Source organism: Bos indicus, chromosome 14 (assembly GCF_029378745.1).
Source record: "Bos indicus isolate NIAB-ARS_2022 breed Sahiwal x Tharparkar chromosome 14, NIAB-ARS_B.indTharparkar_mat_pri_1.0, whole genome shotgun sequence".
Taxonomy (NCBI): domain Eukaryota; kingdom Metazoa; phylum Chordata; class Mammalia; order Artiodactyla; family Bovidae; genus Bos; species Bos indicus.
This window is the reverse complement of record NC_091773.1, coordinates 20,898,863-20,919,144: the sequence shown is the minus strand read 5'-3', so window position 1 is coordinate 20,919,144 and position 20,282 is coordinate 20,898,863. Positions and strand designations below refer to the sequence as shown.

Genomic DNA, 20,282 nt, shown 5'->3' with positions numbered 1-20,282 from the left:
AGGGTTGAGAGCTTTTATGTACAAGCTTCTCCATTTACTTATAACCTTCTCATCTTCCTGAGCCCTCCCCTACCCAGGAAGGTTTACACTCCACCCATCTCCCCTGGTACCTGGGCAGATATCTGTTTTCTGGTCCCTGCATGTCCACAAACTCCCAGTTTATTTGGCTACATTAGCCACTCCCCTAACTAACAGTCACCTAAGAAGTCCCACCGGTGGTGGTTTAGCAAATATATCTTAAATCAATTTTATCATTTTAAGGGCAATATAAAATATATTTAACAAAACTAGTTCTTATATTACTTTATGTGGGTTTCCTTCTGAATAATGAAAAATTATTCTATACATTTAGAATCTAATCAATACTGATCCACACCATCACCAATAGCTGAGTCAGAGAAGCTCCAAGCCTGGAAGACTCAGAGGGACAAGCTGATTAAAGGTCAGCTTTATCCTCACCAAGCAGACACTGCTTCTCCAACACTGCTTGTCAAACTAAACCACAGTTCTTGGATAACAGAACCATTTTCTTCATTCTGTTTCTGAACAGAATAAATACTTGATCCCTTAAAACAGTATCAAAACCAAGGTTATGGTTAATTCAGACAACCCACATCAACTCTCAAAATACAAATTTCAAAATGTCAGAACAAACACATTTTCTGCCACTTTTTTTTAAATTGAAAGATCATTGCTTTACAGAATTTTGTGGTTTTCTGTCATACATCAACAAGAATCAGCCATAGGTAGACCCATGTCCCCTCCCCCCTGAAACTCCCTCCGATCTACATTCCCATCCCACCCTTCTAGGTTGTCACAAAGCCCCTGTTTGAGTTCCCTGAGTCATACAGCAAATTACTATTGGCTGTCTATTTTACATACGATACTGTAAATTTCCATGTTATTCCCTCCATACATCTCACCTACTCCCTTCTCCCCTCCCCCCATGTTCATAGGTCTGTTCTCTATGTCTGTTTCTCCACTGCTGCCCTAAAAATAAATTCATCTGTGCTATCTTTCTAGATTCTATATGCATGCATTGGTATACAATATTTATCTTTCTCTTTCTGACTTACTTCACTCTGTATAATAGGCTCTAGGTTTGTCCACCTCACTAGAACTGACTCAAATGTGTTCTTTTTTATGGAGCAGTAGTATTCCATTGTATGTATGTACCACAGCTTCTTTATCCATTCATCTGTTGATGGACATCTAGGTTGCTTCCATGTTCTAGCTATTGTAAGTAGTGCTGCAATGAACACTGGGGTATATGTGTTTTGGGTTTGTTTTTTTTTTTTTTAATTTTGGTTTCTCCAGGATACATGCCTAGTAGTGGAATTGCTGGGTCATATGGTGGTTTTACTCCTAGGTTTTTTTTTTTAAAGATTCCTCCATACCATTTTCCATAGTGGCTGTGTCAATTTACAGTCCCACCAGCAATGCAAGAGGGTTTCCTTATCTCCACACCCTCTCCAGCACTTGTTGTTTGTAGACTTTTTGATGATGGCCATTCTGACTGGTATGATGTGGTATCTCATTGTAGTTTTGATCTGCATTTTTCTAATAATGAGAGATGTTGAGTATATTTTCATGTGTTTGTTAGCCATCTGTATGCCTTCTTTGGAGAAATGTCTGTTTAGGTCTTCTTCCCACTTTTTGATTGGGTCGTTCGTATTTCTGATATTGAGTTGTATGAGCTGCTTGTATATTTTGGAAATTAATTCTTTGCCAGTTGTTTCCTTTGCTATAATTTTCTCCCATTCTGCGGGTTGTCTTTTCACCTTGTTTGTAGTTTCCTTTGCTGTGCAAAAGCTGTTAAGTTTTATTAGGTCCCATTTGTTTATTTTTGTTTTTATTTCCATTACTCTGGGAGGTGGGTCATAGCAGATCTTACTTTGATTTATGTCATAGAGTGTTCTGCCTATGGTTTCCTCTAAGAGTTTTATAGTTTCTGGTCTTACATTTAGGTCTTTAAGCCATTTTGAGTTTATCTTTATGTATGGCATTAGGAAGTGTTCTAATTTCATTCTTTGCATGTAGCTTTCCAGTTTTCCCAGCACCATTTATTGAATGGGTTGTTTTTGACCTATTGTATATTCTTGCCTCCTTTGTCAAAAATAAGGTACCCATACATAGATGCATGGGTTTAATTCTGGGCTCTCTATCTTGTTCCATTTGTCTATATTTCTGTTTTTGTGCCAGAACCATACTGTTTTGATAACTGTATCTTTGTAGTATAGTCTGAAGTCAGGCAGGTTGATTCCTCTAGCTCCATTCCTCTTTCTCAAGACTGCTTTGGCTATTCAGAGTCTTTTGTGTCTCCATACAAATTGTGAAATTTTTTTGTTTTAGTTCTGTGAAAAATTCCATTGGTAAATTGATAAGGCTTGCATTGAATACATAGCTTGCATTTGGTAGTATAGTCATTTTCACAATATTGATTCTTCCTATCCAGAAAGATGGAATATCTCTCCATCTATTTATATCATCTTTGATTTCTTTCATTGGTGTCTTATAATTTTCCCTATGCAGTTCTTTTGTCTGCTTAGGTAGGTTTATTCCTAGATATTTTATTCTTTCTGTTGCAATGGTGAATGGAATTGATAATGCATTTTTAACAGCAAGCAGCATCACCAGAAGTTTCAAGAATGTCTTGCACGACAATCATCGGACAGGAGGACAGCTTGGTGAGTGAGTTCTCCTGAGCAGTGGTGTGTGAAACCCGGCTTTTCTCTGAAACAATGGCAAGCATGCAAGTTACCAAAAGTCTGTGCAGGGCCTTATTCACTCTGTATGATGCCCTCCCATCTTTGGGGGAGCATATTTAGAACAGGTTCCAAATCAAATACAAAACTGCTGATGCAGAGAAGAGTCTGGAGGGACCAAAGAGTCAGCAGAACCTGCTGGAAATCTCAGAAGCAGCACTTATTTTAATGTTTTTTAAACACACAGGCACATGCACATGTGCAGAAGCAGCCAGCACCTTTGGATCTGCTGCCTCATTAGCTGACTACCAAGAAAGTGGGGAGACAGACAGGACAAATGACTTTGTGCCTTGAAGCCAAAACTTTAAATTGGTGCCTGCAGGCAGCAGGAGGCACGTAAAGGCAGACCGCTGTTTGGATGTCACCTGCCGACACTCCGTCCTAGTCTGTGTGCCACCTGAGCTGTGCCCCCGGCCCCTTCATACCTCCTCACGTGGGGGGTCTCCTTCCCGCCCCAACAGTCAAAGGAAAGAGAAACAGTGTTAATGGGTTGTTTCAGCTGCTCACCTCTAAAATCAGAGGCTACCTGGAAGTTAACTGGGAGCTGTATTTAGTTATCACAGTGTGAGTTTCATAAAGAAGTTGCCTAGCAACAAGCCACTGTCCTTTGGGAAACCAAGTATAATCGGTTATTTTATTTCTTAAAACACAAAATTGAGTCAGGAGCTCCGATGCACTCATACACATGAATAGCTTTCCTTTAATCTTTCTGTTCCTCACAGGACAAAAAGATGGAGCCCAACAGCAGTGCTGGCTTGTGTGAAGTTGTGTTGTGCACCTGAACCCATTCATGTTATGAAAAAGACATTGTGCTACCAAAAACATAATTATTTTCACCCCTGCTCTAGGAAAGATTATATTTGACATACTCTCCACGTTTACTGTCTGAACTGCATGTGAATCAGTATGTACGTGTCACCAGAGAGAACACAGTGCTCTTATACACCCGAGGAATGGACATTTTCGAGACATGTAGTGAGAAGAGGAGGAAGTCATGAGAACGAGGCAGAAACTAGAAAGATTACAGTGAAGAAGTGGACTGATTTTGTGTGTTAGATGCAAAGAAGATATACAAGAAAGAAATAAGAAAAGTCGTGAGCTCTTTTTGACAATTCAAGAAAAATAACTAAACCTCACACAAAGAATAATAACAAGACAGTCGCTTCTGATTACTAAAAACCTACTGTGTGCACACATGGGTCTATTAACACTCATGATGGTTTATTAAAATACACTGTTACCTCGACTGTCTTTTCCCACTAGTTTCCTGAGTTCTGAATCTATATCTTGCTCACAGTTGTATCCGTAGAATTTAGCATTGGGCCTAAATCAAAGTTAGATAATCATGTGCTAAGTGAATAAAGAGTTTCCCCCCCCACATTTTCATTTCAAACACGTAATCATTGCAACAGCCCAGCTGCGTAGGCAGCATTGTCCCAATTAAGAGTGAGAAAATGCAAATGCAAATGAATTGAAGTAACCTGGCCAAGATCCAACTCAGGATGGAAATAAAAGTTTCTCAGATTCTACTGTCTTTTCCATTACACAGCCCTGAGACGAAGTGGAAAAATAAGATGAAAGAAACAAAGATACTGAAAAATCTGGGTGTGCTCTGACAAAGGGAAAGAGTACTTAGAAACACCATTCTCCCCTGAGATGGGGAACAAGGCAGGCACGGCCCTCACCACTGTCCTTCAACTTCATGCTGAAAGTTACAGGTAGTACAACACAGCAGTGACGGGAATGAAAAGTCTGTGGATTAGAGGGGAAAAAAGAAAATTGTCTTTGTTCTCTGTCTATGTAGAAAATACCAAAGAATCAACAAAAATCCCATGGAACTAAAAGTAATTACAGCAAAGCCATAGGAGACAGAATTAATACACAAAATTTGACTGCTTTCCTGTATATCAGCCATGAGAACAGAAACTTGAGATTAAAATCACAATACCATTTATAGCAGCCCATTAAAAAGGGAATGTGTGTGCTTAATTGTTCAGTCGTGTCCAACTCTGTGACCTCTTGGACTGTGCAGTAGGACTTACAGCCCACCAGTTTCCTCCATCCACAAGGAATCTCCAGGCAAGAATACAGAAGTGGGTTGCCATGCCCTCCTCCAGGGGATCTTCCCAACCCAGGGATCGAACCCAGGTGTCTTGCATTGCAGGGGATTCTTTACCAGCAGAGCCACCAGGGAAGCCACAAAAGGGAATACGGTGGTGCAAATCTAACAAGTAAAGGTTTTCCTAGAAACTCAAATGGTAAAGGGTCTGCCTACAATGCAGGAGACCTGGGTTTGATCCCTGGGTTGGGAAGATCCCCTGGAGAAGGGAATGGCAACCCACTCCAGTATTCTTGCCTAGAAAATCCTATGGACAGAAAAGCCTGGTGGGCTACAGTACATGGGGTCTCACAGAGTCAGACATAAGGTCACAAAGAGTCAGACACGACTGAACAACTAACCAACAAAGACGAAAAGTTTTCTAAGTGGAAAACTATAAACTCTGAGGAAAGAAATCAAAGATGAGGAAGGTAAAGAGAAATATTTTATATTTGTGGACCAGAAGACTCAACATTTTCAAGACACTGACTGATTCCACTTGATCTATGGAATCGATAAATCCTAATAAAACTCCAGCAAGCTGCCTGTGGGTATTGGAAACTGGGTCTCGGGTTTGTGTGGAGAGGACCCATAACAGCCATGTGATGCTGAAACAGAGGACAGAGCCAAAGGATCTGGGATCTCTGTCTCAGACCTGCTGTAAAACTGCAGGAATCAAGACGACACAGTGGCTTTGTTTTTTTTGAAGACTAAACATACAGATCAGCGGGATAGAACAGCAAGCCTCAAAGTTCAGGAGACAGATGATGGTGAGAGTTGTAAAACAACATGAATGTACTTAGTGCTGCTGAAATTTACAGTTGAATGTGGTTAAAATAGTATTTTCATATTATGTGAATTTTACCACAATAAAAAAAAATTTAAAAATAGTTCTTAAGAGCTATAATTCATGTACCTTTAGAGCAGCCACTTAAAAGTGCGTAATTTAGTGGCTTTTAGTATTGTCTCTGCAATGGCACCCCACTCCAGTACTCTTGCCTGGCAAATCCCATGGACGGAGGAGCCTGGTGAGCTGCAGTCCATGAGGTCGCTAAGAGTCGAACACGACTGAGCGACTTCACTTTCACTTTTCACTTTCATGCATTGGAGAAGGAAATGGCAACCCACTCCAGGGTTCTTGCCTGGAGAATCCTAGGGACAGGGGAGCCTGGTGGGCTGCTGTGTATGGGGTCGTGCAGAGTTGGACACGACTGAAGTGATTTAGCTGCAGCAGCAGTATTGTCTCAGTTATGCATCCATCATCACAATCAATTTAAGAGCATTTGTCTTTTCAAAATGTTGCTGGAACCTATCACTCCTGATCCCCTCATTCTAATCTTCAGCATGCTAATCTATACCATATCTCCATGGAATTACCTGTTGTGGACATTTCACATTAATGAAAATGTACAGCATGTGGTCCTTTGTGTCTAGCTTCTCACTGAGATGCTTTTAGGTTTGTCCAGATTGTAGCATGTACCAACACTTTGTTTTCTAAGCTGCCAGCTAACATTCTGCTGTGTAGATACACCACAATCTATGTATCCATTCCTCCACCTCTGGGGTATTTATATGATTGGGCTACTATGACTCATGCTACTGTGAACATCCGTGGGCACATTTCTGTGTAGACATGTGAGCTCATTTCTCCTGAGTGTCCTCAAAGGAGTGATACTGGGAACTGCCGGCTGTTCCACCCCCACAGACATTGCACATCCTTCCAGCAGGGTCTGAGGATCTCTGCTTCTCTGCATATTGAGGACCGCTTGCTCTTTTCTGTCTTTTTGATGATAAACATCTTAGTGGATATAAAGTGGACCTTGCTGTGGTCTTGATTTCCATTTCCTGGATGGCTGATGGTGTCAAGCATTTCTTTTTCCTTATTGGCCATTTATAAATCTTGTTTGAAAAAAATCTCTGTTCAAATCCTTTGCTCATTTTTATTGCCCATTTCATTAATGAGTTGTAAGTTTCTGCCAGATTCTTGAAGGTTACTTAGGCATATTAGAAATCTGGGTTGCTGGTTCTTTCTCTTCAGTAGTTGAAAAACACTGTGCCACTTCCTTCTGGTTTCCATTGTTTCTGGGGTGGGGGAGGAAATCTACTATCATTTGAATTACTTTTCCCCTATTGCTAAAGAACAATATTATTTTCTTCTTGCTGCTTTTAAGTTTTTTTCTTTGTCTTTAGTTTTCAGGATTTGACTAAGATCTGTCTTGACACAAGTTTCTTGGGTTTATCCTTTTGAGATCTGTCCCACTTCTTTGATGTATAGGTTTATGTCTTTGGCAAAATTTGGGGAGTTTCAGCCACTATTTCTTCAAGCGCTGTTTGAGCTCAGATCTCCTTCTCTTTTTCTGGGACTCTTAGGACTTAAACGTTGGATTTTTCATTTTAAGCTCATGGGCCCATTATGTTTTTCAGATCAATTTCTCTCCTAAATTCAGAGAGGGTGATTCTTATTGTTCTGTCTTCAAGTTAACTGATCCTTTCCTCTGTCCTTTCCATTCTGCTGCTGAACCCATCCTCTGAGCTCTTATTTCAGCTGAATTTTCAGCTCTGCATTTTCCACTTGCCCTTTGCTGAGACTTTCTTTTTTTCTCACTTGTGTCAATGCTGTTGTAAGAAGGGTAAAACCATTTCATGACGGCTACCTTCCAGCTCTTGTTATAATTGTAACATCTGTGACATTTCAAGGTTGGCAGCTGTTGATTATCTTTTCCTATTTAAGGTGAGGGTTTCCTTGTTACTGCTGGTCCAGGCAGGAGTTCCAGCTGCTTCAGCACCCCCACCCCACGAGAGCCTGGCTGGGAGGCACAGGGCTGCCCCATGACTGCCCCTGGAGAGACCTCCATGGAGGTCTCTGTCAAGGTGCTGAAGTAAATCTCAACCTTGCACAAGTCTACTTCTCTAGCAGGAAGGGGAGGAAAAACACATTTTTAAATATAAAATTTCTCTACCAGTAGTACAAAACAACTGATGGCATTAAAGGCTGAAAAAATATATATCTATATAATGTGTATGTTGTGTGTATGTGAGTGGCTTTTTGATGGGAAAAAAAGAGAAAAAAACCTAAGGCTTCACACCACTTTCACCCCAGATAAGCTGGTAAGAATCCACCCCCGGGAGCTGCCATGTCTCTCCTTATCAAATTCCACAGACGGTGGACCTCACATCTGAATCCTGCATCCCAGCCCATCCCCCATGGAGTGAACACTGACTCACAGTGAAAGCCAGACATCAATTTCTCCTGATGTCGACTTCAGGAAATGATGGTTTCACACGTGGGATTACTAACTGCACACTTTCTCCCACAGGGAAAACTAAAGGAAGTCGCCCAGTTTTGTTGATTCTAAGTCCTAATGATGTTCATTAGAACTCTGCTGCGGAGAAGGCAATGGCACCCCACTCCAGTACTCTTGTCTGGAAAATCCCATGGATGGAGGAGCCTGGTAGGCTGCAGCCCATGGGGTCATGAAGAGTTGGACACGACTGAGTGGCTTCACTTTCACTTTTCACTTTCATGCATTGGAGAAGGAAATGGCAACACACTCCAGTGTTCTTGCCTGAAGAATCACAGGGATGGGGGAGCCTAGTGGGCTGTTGTCTATGGGGTCGCACAGAGTCTGAGCTGCTGCTGTTAAATCACTTCAGTCGTGTCAGACTCTGTGCGGACCCATAGACAGCTACTGAGGTGCTAATTACATTGACGCTACGTATCTGATAGTTCTGCCATATTTAGAATTTAATCTCCAAGAGTTTCTTGTCTGTTACTGGCAACCCCTTTGAAACGGGCATCTCTGAGATGAAATATGCAGCCATCTCATATTGATTTTAGTCTCATTTGCCTTCTAAAAATATATTGCCAACATTTAAAACTGACCTTGGCTAAATTTGATTTTCTTTCAGGGCAATGTTGAAGGAGATAATATCACGGGGATGGACATGGCTTCCTCTGGTTGAGGGGGCTGGTCACTCAGGAGGTACAGGGACAGAATAGTCCACTTCTGAGCACAAGGAAGGTGACTCTTTCTGTTAACTGAAGCATCACGTCTCCACCTGACAACTGCTATGTTCCATGATGATGTATGTAATATATGTGTATATATGTACCATTTTGATGTATGTAAAATATGTGTATATGTGTATATATGTAATGTATATGATATATGTAATATATTTTTCTGCCAAAAAATAAAGGAAAAGAAAGGGAGAAAAAAGGCAATGGGCCATTACTCTTTTATTAACTAAAAGAAAGAAAGGGTGACCCTATGGGAACAGTGTAATCAGCCTTGACAGCCAGACCCATGATTCAGGATGATATAAATGGTTTGTGACAAAGAACAGTTAACAGTCTGCAAAGCATCCATTGTCTTTAGTCAGCAGGAGATTATCGATTTAGGACCCAGTGTGACTCCCCGCAGGATGTTGGTGAGAAGTGAGGTGGAAGCTCAAATTCAGCATTATTCACCCCAACAAAACAGTCTGAAATAAGCCTGTGAATCAGCTACACAGTAAGTCTACCTGCTGAGTCACTACAGACATCCAGGGTACCCAGGAGTGGACTGTGTGACACATGCTATGATGCTCCTCTGAGACCACACATGACAACACTGTTAAGATGATGTCTTTGATGTTATTACACAAGAATGATAAACTCTAAAACATCTAGTTTTATGATAAGAGTATTCTGTCACATTCAATTTAGTTTCACCTATTGAAAAGGGTCCGACAGGCCCACATGGAATCCCATGTGCTAAGCTCAGGTCACCAGGAACTTGACATTGACCACCCTGCAGTCCCAGCTTCCCCAGGATGGCCACTGGTTTAACCACTCAGCCTGGAACTCCCCTAGAATGACCCACCTCCCCCACAGACCTTCTCTCTCCTCAGGAGGATGACCGTTACAGAAACAAGCCTTTCTTTGGGAACAGTTTACTTTTTCTGACCATTTCTCCCCATGAAAACCTCTTATTTTCTTTAGCTGACAGAACTCCTCCTAATTGCCAGATGGGTACTGCCCAATCCATGGAATGTAGCCCATCATGCTTTTCTGTCCATGGAATTCTCCAGGCAAGAACACTGGAGTGGGTTGTCATTTTCTACTCCAGGAGATCTTCGTGACCTGGGGATTGAACCTGCATCTCCTGCATTGCAGGTGGATTCTTTAACACTGTGCCACCAGGAAAGGCCTCATGAATCACTGAATAAAGCTCATGAGATCTTTAAATGTACTCAGGTGAGATTTTGTCATTGAACACCCCCCAGCCTGTCTCGAGAGCTGTACTTCAGTGAGGAGGCTGACCAGGGGGCTGTGAGATAATTAATGCTGGTCAAAGGCAGGACCAGCAGCAGGTTCCCGTGTCCACTGCTGAGGGGACAGACAGAGCCTGCACAGCACCCAGCGTGACTCTGTGAGGTTCACAGAATCTCCCACCCACAAGCCCCAGGGAGAATTTGACATGCGTTCAGGGACCACTACCTAAACCCTTCTGCTTCCCAGAGACGCCCCCCTCTGAAGGCTCAGTGAGATGTAAGGTGAGTTCAGAGTGGAAACTGTCACGTGATGCTTCCACTTAGTCCTTGGGAAGGAAAGCTACAACCTGCTCCCTCATGATCACAAACACAAGTGTCCCTCCAGCCATACAGTGGCAACTTGGAGTCAACAGGACCCCGGGCGAGAGATGGGCCCCCATGTGTGTCTTTTACCCGGTACGAATCCATAAGCAAGGACGCTGCTTACAACACTATAGACAAAAATTACTGGCTCTGAAAGTAAAGGAAAAATATTAAGTATTTTCTGTGAATAGATGTTTTTATTCTTAACATGACAGGAAAAAGTGAGAAAACTTCAAGAGAGGGAAGAGATACTTACACCGGAATAGAAAGGCTCTCCAGAGACACATGTCACGTCCTGCTCCTGGATCATCAGGATATCCCTAGCCAGGTGCAGCCGCACTTTGAAGGGCTCCTGGTTACCATCCTGCAGCAAACAGATCCCCGTCTTTGTCTTCAGACCAAAAAAGAGCAAAACAGAGAAAGAATTATACTCAGTTCGTAGACTATATTTTTATGGCCTTTTTAGCAAAACATCAAGAAAGCTAAAAGAAATGTAGTCAGATGAGCCTGAAACAAAATAGGTACAGAGAAAAGTATAACCATTTCACACCAAGCTGTTGTTCAGTTGCTAAGTTGTGTCCAACTCTTTACGACCCCATGGACTGCAGCACACCAGGCTACCCTGTCCTTAACCATCTCCCAGAGTTTCCTCAAATTCATGTTCATTGAGTCGGTCATGCCATTCAACCATATCATCCTCTGTCACCTTCTTCTCCTACCCTCAATCTTGATCAGCATCAGGGTCTTTTCCAAAGAGTCTGGTCTTTGCATCAGGTGGCCAAAGTATTGGAGCTACAGCTTCAGCATCAGTCCTTCCAATGAATATTCAGGGTTTATTTCCTTTAGGATTGACTGGCTTGATTTCCTTGCTGCTCAAGGGACTCTCAAGAGTCTTCTCCAGCATCACAGTTGGAAAGCATCAATTCTTCAGTGCTCAGCCTTCTTTATGGTCCAACTTTGACATCCATACATGACTACTGGAAAAACCATAGCTTTGACTATACAGGCCTTTTTCAGCAAAGTGATGTCTCTGCTTTTAATAACTGTCCAGGTTAATGAACATACCAGGTAGGCCTCATAGAGATCATATCAAAAAATACCCACGAAGATTTGGAAAGGAAGGATTATAGTTTATATGCTATATTTGAAAAATAGTGAGCATTTATTTAATATTTACAATCTACATAACTTTTTTTGTAATGGTTTTAATGAAATCCAGTTCACACAGTATATATTACAAAATTCAACCCCTTAAAGTGTTCAATTCGATGTTTTTAGTGGAGCAATACACAGCCATTGTTATAACCAAGTTCTGACCATTTTCATTACATTGAAAAAACATCATATCCCCATGCCGCCCCACCCCCATTGCATGCTCAGTCACTTCAGTCATGTCCAACTCTGTGACACCATGGACTGTAAACCACCAGGCTTCCCTGTCCACGGGGTTCTCCAGGCAAGAACACTGGAGTGGATGTCCTTCCCCATGGGATCTTCCCGACCCAGGATCAAACCTGTGTCTCTTATGTCTCCGGCACTGGCAAGTGAGTTCTTTACCACCAGCACTACCTTGAGCCATTCTTAATTTGGATAAAGGGATAGATACATAGAAATTTATTTTTATCCTTAGTAGTTAAGTAGCATGAAATCCCAGGTAAATAATACAGGACTTTCTCTTGGAATATAAATTACACATGGATTATTAGGGGTTTGTTTCTTTAAGAGAATGTTCACAACATTGATGAGAATATACTGAGACACCGTGGCTTCTAGAGAGAATTTTCTGTAAACTGTTTATTCCATGTGGGATACACACCATTATGCCCTTTATTATACGTGGTTAGATTGGTCTGTAATTACTCTGTAAGTATTATAATGTCTTTTAAGGAAAAATAAACTTTTCCAGGAGTTGTGATGGTCCTAGTCCCTCCTCTGAGACCGCACAGCTGGGTCCCCATAAATCGTATCCATTAATCCCCCCAGAGCTCAGCTCAAGTGACAAAAGTATTGATATTTCAGCAAAAGCAAAATTTATTTTCTTTAATACAGAACACAAGTTTTGTACATTTTTCACAAGGCAAATTCTCTCATGCTTACAATGTGATCTTGGCCAGGGGCCGATATCAGACTGCCTGAAATGCTCAGGAGAAGGAGATTAAATCAAAGCCCAGGGAATTTAATTGGGTGTGTTTGATGTTTTTTCAGTGGACAGAACATTCCACACCATTCCCCTAGCAGAATCACGGACTAGCTGACACTCACAGATAAAGCTCTGCCTCAATTCCAAGAGGAGAGAGGGGCTTTTCCCTGAGACCCCATAAACACATTATTGTCTCACATCAAAGAGAGATTGAAGATCATCCAGGGAAAGCTTAAGGAACTAAAGCACAGCTCGGAGGTTTCTCTCATCACATTTCTGATGTGGTCACAGTTCCATCCACTCAAGCAACATGTGTGATGTCTCCTAATTACTGGAGAGTTGTCTGGAAAACAGAATGCTGACCTAGAGCCGTGCTGGGCTCCTCAGAGGACAAGAGTGACGGGAGATAAAAAATGAGGCAGCTTCTATTAGAATGTAATATATGTACCATAACTATATATACCAATAAATTTCTATTTGGAGAAAATGACAAACTGAGAGATAATGAAGCTAACAATAAATTAACATTAAGATATATATTTCAATATAAATGCTATATATATTCTATTATGAAAATACAACTCATGGACATGAAATTACATTAAAAATCCCACAGATGCATTTGTTTTTCAAATACAATGTAACTCACAGAGAGTCAGACATGAATTATATGATAATCTCTGGTCTCAGAATATTCCTACCCATCCAAATATACAAATAAGGTGCAATATGATGTTTCAGCACTTGACACGGGAGAAATGTAGAGGAATTAATTATCTATTCATGAGTGAAGGCATGTGAGAGAAGGCTTTGTGGACAGAAAGAGGTGGCTTGTCTTGAAAAAAATAAATTGAGAAAACAATAAGTAGAGAGGGCAAAAGTTATTTTATCCCAAAGGGGGAAATTTGAGTAAAAATATAGAAGCATGAGAATGCAGAGTCCATGTGATGGAGAACACAGCCCTGATGTGGAGCCCATGGAGTTTGACAGGAGCTGAACCAGAAGAAGTTTCAGGAGGTGGGGGGTGGTGGGGGGGGGTGGGAGGCCAAGGTCCCTGTACCGTGTGCCCGGCAGGTAGGCACTGCACAGTGAAATGGTACACTTAGAGTAAGGTCTTATAAGTCTATTTCTTAGACCAGAGGAGAAGGTGGATGGGGACTGGGAAAATGAGAACAGTTACTGTTGGCAGAAACATAGACCTCGGGCAGGAGACGCTGGGGACCGAATGGATGGGTCAGGCCCAGAGCTGCTTCAGTAGCTGCAAGAAGATGGGTAATATCCATTTCGGACACTCTCCTGGCTCAGAGCAGCCTTCTGGGTTGGCAGCAGCACTGTGGAAGGCGGGCACACCGTTCATTCACTATATAGAGCTGACTGTGTGCCCAGATGTATTCGTTTATTCACTTGACTTTGGTCCCCCAGCACAGTGGTTCTGGCAGACGGGACAGAAGCAGAGGCGTGGAGACAGGCAGGAGGTGGGGTTTGAACCTGGTCCTCTGACTCCAGGCCTGGTGTCCTCCTGCAGAGATCTCTGTAAGGATGCCTCCCCATCTTTCTGTACACAAAGCCAAGGCTATCAGTGTCTTTCACCAAAGCTCTGGAGAGAATTCAGTCTTGAATAGTGGTGCTTTCTGGATCAGAGTGATGGCAAGTGGCGGCAGAAGCCACTCGGCCTGAGGGATGCCCTTCCTGCCACAGCCGGGCTACGGAGGGAGCTAAGGACACCAGCTGACATGGGATGGGAGGGCTGGATCCACACGCCCTCGTCCCCCACGCAGTCGTGGGGGCTGAGAATGGGGAACAGCACCTGAGAGTGCTGCCTGCGCAGCATGAACTAAAACAACCCTGGCTGCAAAGTCTTTACAGATCTGTGGACCCAGGTTGTTCGAGAATAAAAACACCCAGATAATGACCAGTCCCACATTTTAGCATAAACTTAGGACCTGCACCCATCTTGTTTTTCTTTATTAACATAAGAGTTGCTTGTCTTCAACCTTTTTAAGCTGTGGTTGCATCACACATGCATGAGGACATGCGCGTGCTGCATATAAGCTACAAGCACAGTCTGTGATTATAAAATCTGAAAAATGACACGTCTTCAAAGGCTGTTTTCCTATCCCTGATGGACGATCTTACCTTGCACTGGATTTTGCAAACCCCACACTGAAGTCTGTTTCCTTAGAGGAATACTAAAAAGCAATGCCTCTTCGTTACTCAAAAGGCAATGCTTTTAAGCATCTAGTCATTGATTCCTTTTCTGTGAATCAGTGAAGTGTGTTCATGAATTTACATTGATTTACTCTTTGTTCTAAAAACATAGCTCACATGTAAACTTATTAAGAATGTGTGCTTAGCATAAATCAAGTACTTTTGGAAATTCAAAAATTAGACCGTCACCGACTTCCTACGTGAAGAGAAAACCTCTTTAGTTTAGGTTCTAGGCCCTGAAAGAACACAAACTGTGTTTTCATTAAACTTTAATATCTATGTTCCTTTCACCCTGAAAGGTAGTATTTGCAAGATGACAGAAGAAACTGCACAAAGCCAGGTGGAGACCACCACATGCATGGCCAGTATTCTTTCAGGAGTCCTCCTATTTCTCTGGTTTGGTTGCTGACTGTAAGTTACCTGTTCCTTAAGCCTGCAGTTGTGAGTGATATGTGACCGCTTGTGTGGCTCCATCTGTGGTAGGAGAACTGATCGTACTGTCACCCACACAAGATGCTTCTAGCCTCATTTCATCCCCTCCCTTCCCTGCTGCAATGTGTCTGACCCAGCCTCCTCCTCTGCTAACTTCCAGCCACTTTTCAAGCTCTTATACAAGAAGTGCAGCTCCTTGAAGTCTTCAGAGGCCCTTCCATCCAAAGGCCTTTGTTGACTATGAGGGCCACTCCATTTCTTCTAAAGGATTCTTGCCCACAGTAGGAGATATAATGGTCATCTGAGTTAAATTCACCCATTCCGGTCCATTGTAGTTCAGATTCCTAAAATATCGATGTTCACTCTTGCCATCTCCTGTTTGACAACTTCCAATTTACTTTGACTCATGGACCTAACATTCCAGGTTCCTATGCAATATTGTTCTTTACAGCATTGGACTTTACTTCCATGACCAGTCATATCCACAACTGGGTGTTGTATTCGCTTTGGCTCCATCTCTTCATTCTTTCTGAAGTTATTTCTCCATTTATCTCTAGTAGCATATTTGGCACCTACCAAGCAGGGGAGTTCATCTTTCAACATCATATCTTTTTGCTTTTTCATACTGTTCATGGAGTTCTCAAGGCAAAAATATATTTTTTAAATTTTATTTTATTTTTAAACTTTACATAATTGTATTAGTTTTGCCAAATATCAAAATGAATCCGTCACAGGTATACATGTGTTCCCCATCCTGAACCCTCCTCCCTCCTCCCTCCCCATACTCCCTCTGGGTCGTCCCAGTGCACCAGCCCCAAGCATCCAGTATCGTGCATTGAACCTGGACTGGCAACTCGTTTCATACATGATATTATACATGTTTCAATGCCATTCTCCCAAATCTTCCGACGCTCTCCCTCTGCAACAGAGTCCATAAGGCTCTTCTATACATCAGTGTCTCTTTTGCTGTCTCGTACACAGGGTTATTGTTACCATCTTTCTAAATTCCATATATATGCGTTAGTATACTGTATTGGTGTTTTTCTTTCTGGCTTACTTCACTCTGTATAATAGGCTCCAGTTTCATCCACCTCATTAGAACTGATTCAAATGTACTCTTTTTGTTTGTTTGTTTCATTGCATAATAATTTTTTTTATTTTTTTTAAATTTTATTTTACTTTTAAACTTTACAATATTGTATTAGTTTTGCCAAATATCGAAATGAATCCGCCACAGGTATACCTGTGTTCCCCATCCTCAACCCTCCTCCCTCCTCCCTCCCCATACCTTCCCTCTGGGTCGTCCCAGTGCACCAGCCCCAAGAATCCAGTATCGTGCATTGAACCTGGACTGGCGACTCGTTTCATACATGGTATTATACATGTTTCAATGCCATTCTCCCAAATCTCCCCACCCTCTCCCTCTCCCACAGAGTCCATAAGACTGATCCATACATCAGTGTCTCTTTTGCTGTCGTGCATACAGGGTTATCGTTACCATCTTTCTAAATTCCATATATATGCATTAATATACTGTATTGGTGTTTTTCTTTCTGGCTTACTTCACTCTGTATAATAGGTTCCAGTTTCATCCATCTCATTAGAACTGATTCAAATGTATTCTTTTTAATGGCTGAGTAATACTCCATTGTGTATATGTACCATAGCTTTCTTATCCATTCATCTGCTGATGGGCATCTAGGTTGCTTCCATGTCCTGGCTATTATAAACAGTGCTGCGATGAACATTGGGGTGCACATGTCTCTTTCCCTTCTTGTTTCCTCAGTGTGTGTGCCCAGCAGTGGTATTGCTGGATCATAAGGCAGTTCTATTTCCATAGTGGCTATACTAGTTTGCATTCCCACCAACAGTGTAAGAGAGTTCCCTTTTCTCCACACCCTCTCCAGCATTTATTGCTTGTAGACTTTTCCATCACAGCCATTCTGACTGGCGTGAAATGGTACCTCATAGTGGTTTTGATTTGCATTTCTCTGATGATGAGTGATGTTGAGCATCTTTTCATGTGTTTGTTAGCCATCTGTATGTCTTCTTTGGAGAAATGTCTATTTAGATCTTTGGCCCATTTTTTGATTGGGTCATTTATTTTTCTGGAGTTGAGCTGTAGGAGTTGCTTGTATATTTTTGAGATTAGTTGTTTGCCAGTTGCTTCATTTGCTATTATTTCCTCTCAGTCTGAAGGCTGCCTTTTCACCTTGCTAATAGTTTCCTTTGATGTGCAGAAGCTTTTAAGGTTAATTAGGTCCCATTTGTTTGTTTTTGCTTTTATTTCCAATATTCTGGGAGGTGGGTCATAGAGGATCCTGCTGTGATGTATGTCAGAGAGTGTTTTGCCTATGTTCTCCTCTAGGAGTTTTATAGTTTCTGGACTTACGTTGAGATCTTTAATCCATTTTGAGTATATTTTTGTGTATGGTGTTAGAAAGTGTTCTAGTTTCATTCTTTTACAAGTGGTTGACCAGATTTCCCAGCACCACTTGTTAAAGAGATTGTCTTTAATCCATTGTATATTCTTGCCTCCTTTGTCAAAGACAAGGTGTCCATATGTGCGTGGATTTATCTCTGGGCTTTCTATTTTGTTCCATTGATCTATATTTCTGTCTTTGTGCCAGTACCATACTGTCTTGATAACTGTGGCTTTGTAGTAGAGCCTGAAGTCAGGTAGGTTAATTCCTCCAGTTCCATTCTTCTTTCTCAAGATAGCTTTGGCTATTCGAGGTTTTTTGTATTTCCATACAAATTGTGAAATTATTTGTTCTAGGTCTGTGAAGAATACCGTTGGTAGCTTGATAGGGATTGCATTGAATCTATAAATTGCTTTGGGTAGTAGACTCATTTTCACTATATTGATTCTTCCAATCCATGAACATGGTATATTTCTCCGTCTATTAGTGTCCTCTGATTTCTTTCACCAGTGTTTTATAGTTTTCTATATATAGGTCTTTAGTTTCTCTATGTAGATATATTCCTAAGTATTTTATTCTTTCCGTTGTAATGGTGAATGGAATTGTTTCCTTAATTTCTCTTTCTGTTTTCTCATTATTAGTGTATAGGAATGCAAGGGATTTCTGTGTGTTGATTTTATATCCTGCAACTTTACTATAATCATTGATTAGTTTTAGTAATTTTCTGGTGGAGTCTTTAGGGTTTTCTGTGTAGAGGATCATGTCATCTGCAAATAGTGAGAGTTTTACCTCTTCTTTTCCAATTTGGATTCCTTTTATTTCTTTTTCTGCTCTGATTGCTGTGGCCAAAACTTCCAAAACTATGTTGAATAGTAATGGTGAAAGTGGGCACCCTTGTCTTATTCCTGACTTTAGAGGAAATGCTTTCAGTTTTTCACCATTGAGGATAATGTTTGCTGTGTGTTTGTCATATATAGCTTTTATTATGTTGAGGTATGTTCCTTCTATTCCTGCTTTCTGGAGAGTTTTTATCATAAATGGATGTTGAATTTTGTCAAAGGCTTTCTCTGCATCTATTGAGATAATCATATGGTTTTTATTTTTCAATTTGTTAATGTGGTGTATTACATTGATTGGTTTGCGGATATTGAAGAATCCTTGCATCCCTCGGAAAAAGCCCACTTGGTCATGGTGTATGACCTTTTTAATGTGTTGTTGGATTCTGATTGCTAGAATTTTGTTAAGGATTTTTGCATCTATGTTCATCAGTGATATTGGCCTGTAGTTTTCTTTTTTTGTGGCATCTTTGTCAGGTTTTGGTATTAGGGTGATGGTGGCCTCGTAGAATGAGTTTGTAAGTTTACCTTCCTCTGCAATTTTCTGGAAGAGTTTGAGCAGGATAGGTGTTAGCTCTTCTCTAAATTTTTGGTAGAATTCAGCTGTGAAGCTGTCTGGACCTGGGCTTTTGTTTGCTGGAATATTTTTGATTACAGTTTCAATTTCCGTGCTTGTGATGGGTCTGTTAAGATTTTCTGTTTCTTCCTGGTCCAGTTTTGGAGTGTTGTACTTTTCTAAGAATTTGTCCATTTCTTCTACGTTGTCCATTTTATTGGCATATAATTGTTGATAGTAGTCTCTTATGATCCTTTGTATTTCTGTGTTGTCTGTTGTGATCTCTCCAGTTTCATTTCTAATTTTATTGATTTGATTTTTCTCCCTTTGTTTCTTGATGAGTCTGGCTAATGGTTTGTCAATTTTATTTATCCTTTCAAAGAACCAGCTTTTGGCTTTGTTGATTTTTGCTATGGTCTCTTTTGCTTCTTTTGCATTTATTTCTGCCCTAATTTTTAAGATTTCTTTCCTTCTACTAACACTGGGGTTCTTCATTTCTTCCCTTTCTAGTTGCTTTAGGTGTAGAGTTAGGTTATTTATTTGACTTTTTTCTTGTTTCTTGAGGTGTGCCTGTATTGCTATGAACTTTCCCCTTAGGACTGCTTTTACCATGTCCCATAGGTTTTGGGTTGTTGTGTTTTCATTTTCATTCGTTTCTATGCAAATTTTAATTTCTTTTTTGATTTCTTCTGTGATTTGTTGGTTATTCAGCAGCGTGTTGTTCAGCCTCCATATGTTGGAATTTTTAATAGTTTTTCTCCTGTAATTGAGATCTAATCTTACTGCATTGTGGTCAGAAAAGATGCTTGGAATGTTTTCTATTTTTTTGAATTTACCAAGGCTAGATTTATGGCCCAGGATGTGATCTATCCTGGAGAAGGTTCCATGTACGCCTGAGAAAAAGGTGAAATTCATTGTTTTGGGATGAAATGTCCTATAGATATCAATTAGGTCTAACTGGTCTATTGTATCGTTTAAAGTTTGTGTTTCCTTGTTAATTTTCTGTTTAGTTGATCTATCCATAGGTGTGAGTGGGGTATTAAAGTCTCCCACTATTATTGTGTTATTGTTAATTTCTCCTTTCATACTTCTTAGCATTTGTCTTACATACTGTGGTCTCCCGTGTTGGGTGCATATATATTTATAATTGTTATATCTTCTTCTTGGATTGATCCTTTGATCATTATGTAATGACCTTCTTTGTC

General features: G+C 41.0%; 1 protein-coding gene across 1 annotated transcript in view; it reads right to left on the bottom strand.

The window, feature by feature from the left end:
* The window catches only part of SNTG1 (syntrophin gamma 1), a 420,423-nt gene that overhangs the window by 128,912 nt on the left and 271,229 nt on the right, over positions 1–20,282 (bottom strand). Inside the window, exon 5 of the mRNA XM_019973430.2 lies at positions 10,739–10,873. Coding sequence (XP_019828989.1) covers positions 10,739–10,873 — 135 coding nt within the window. The remainder of the gene's footprint in view (positions 1–10,738; positions 10,874–20,282) is intronic.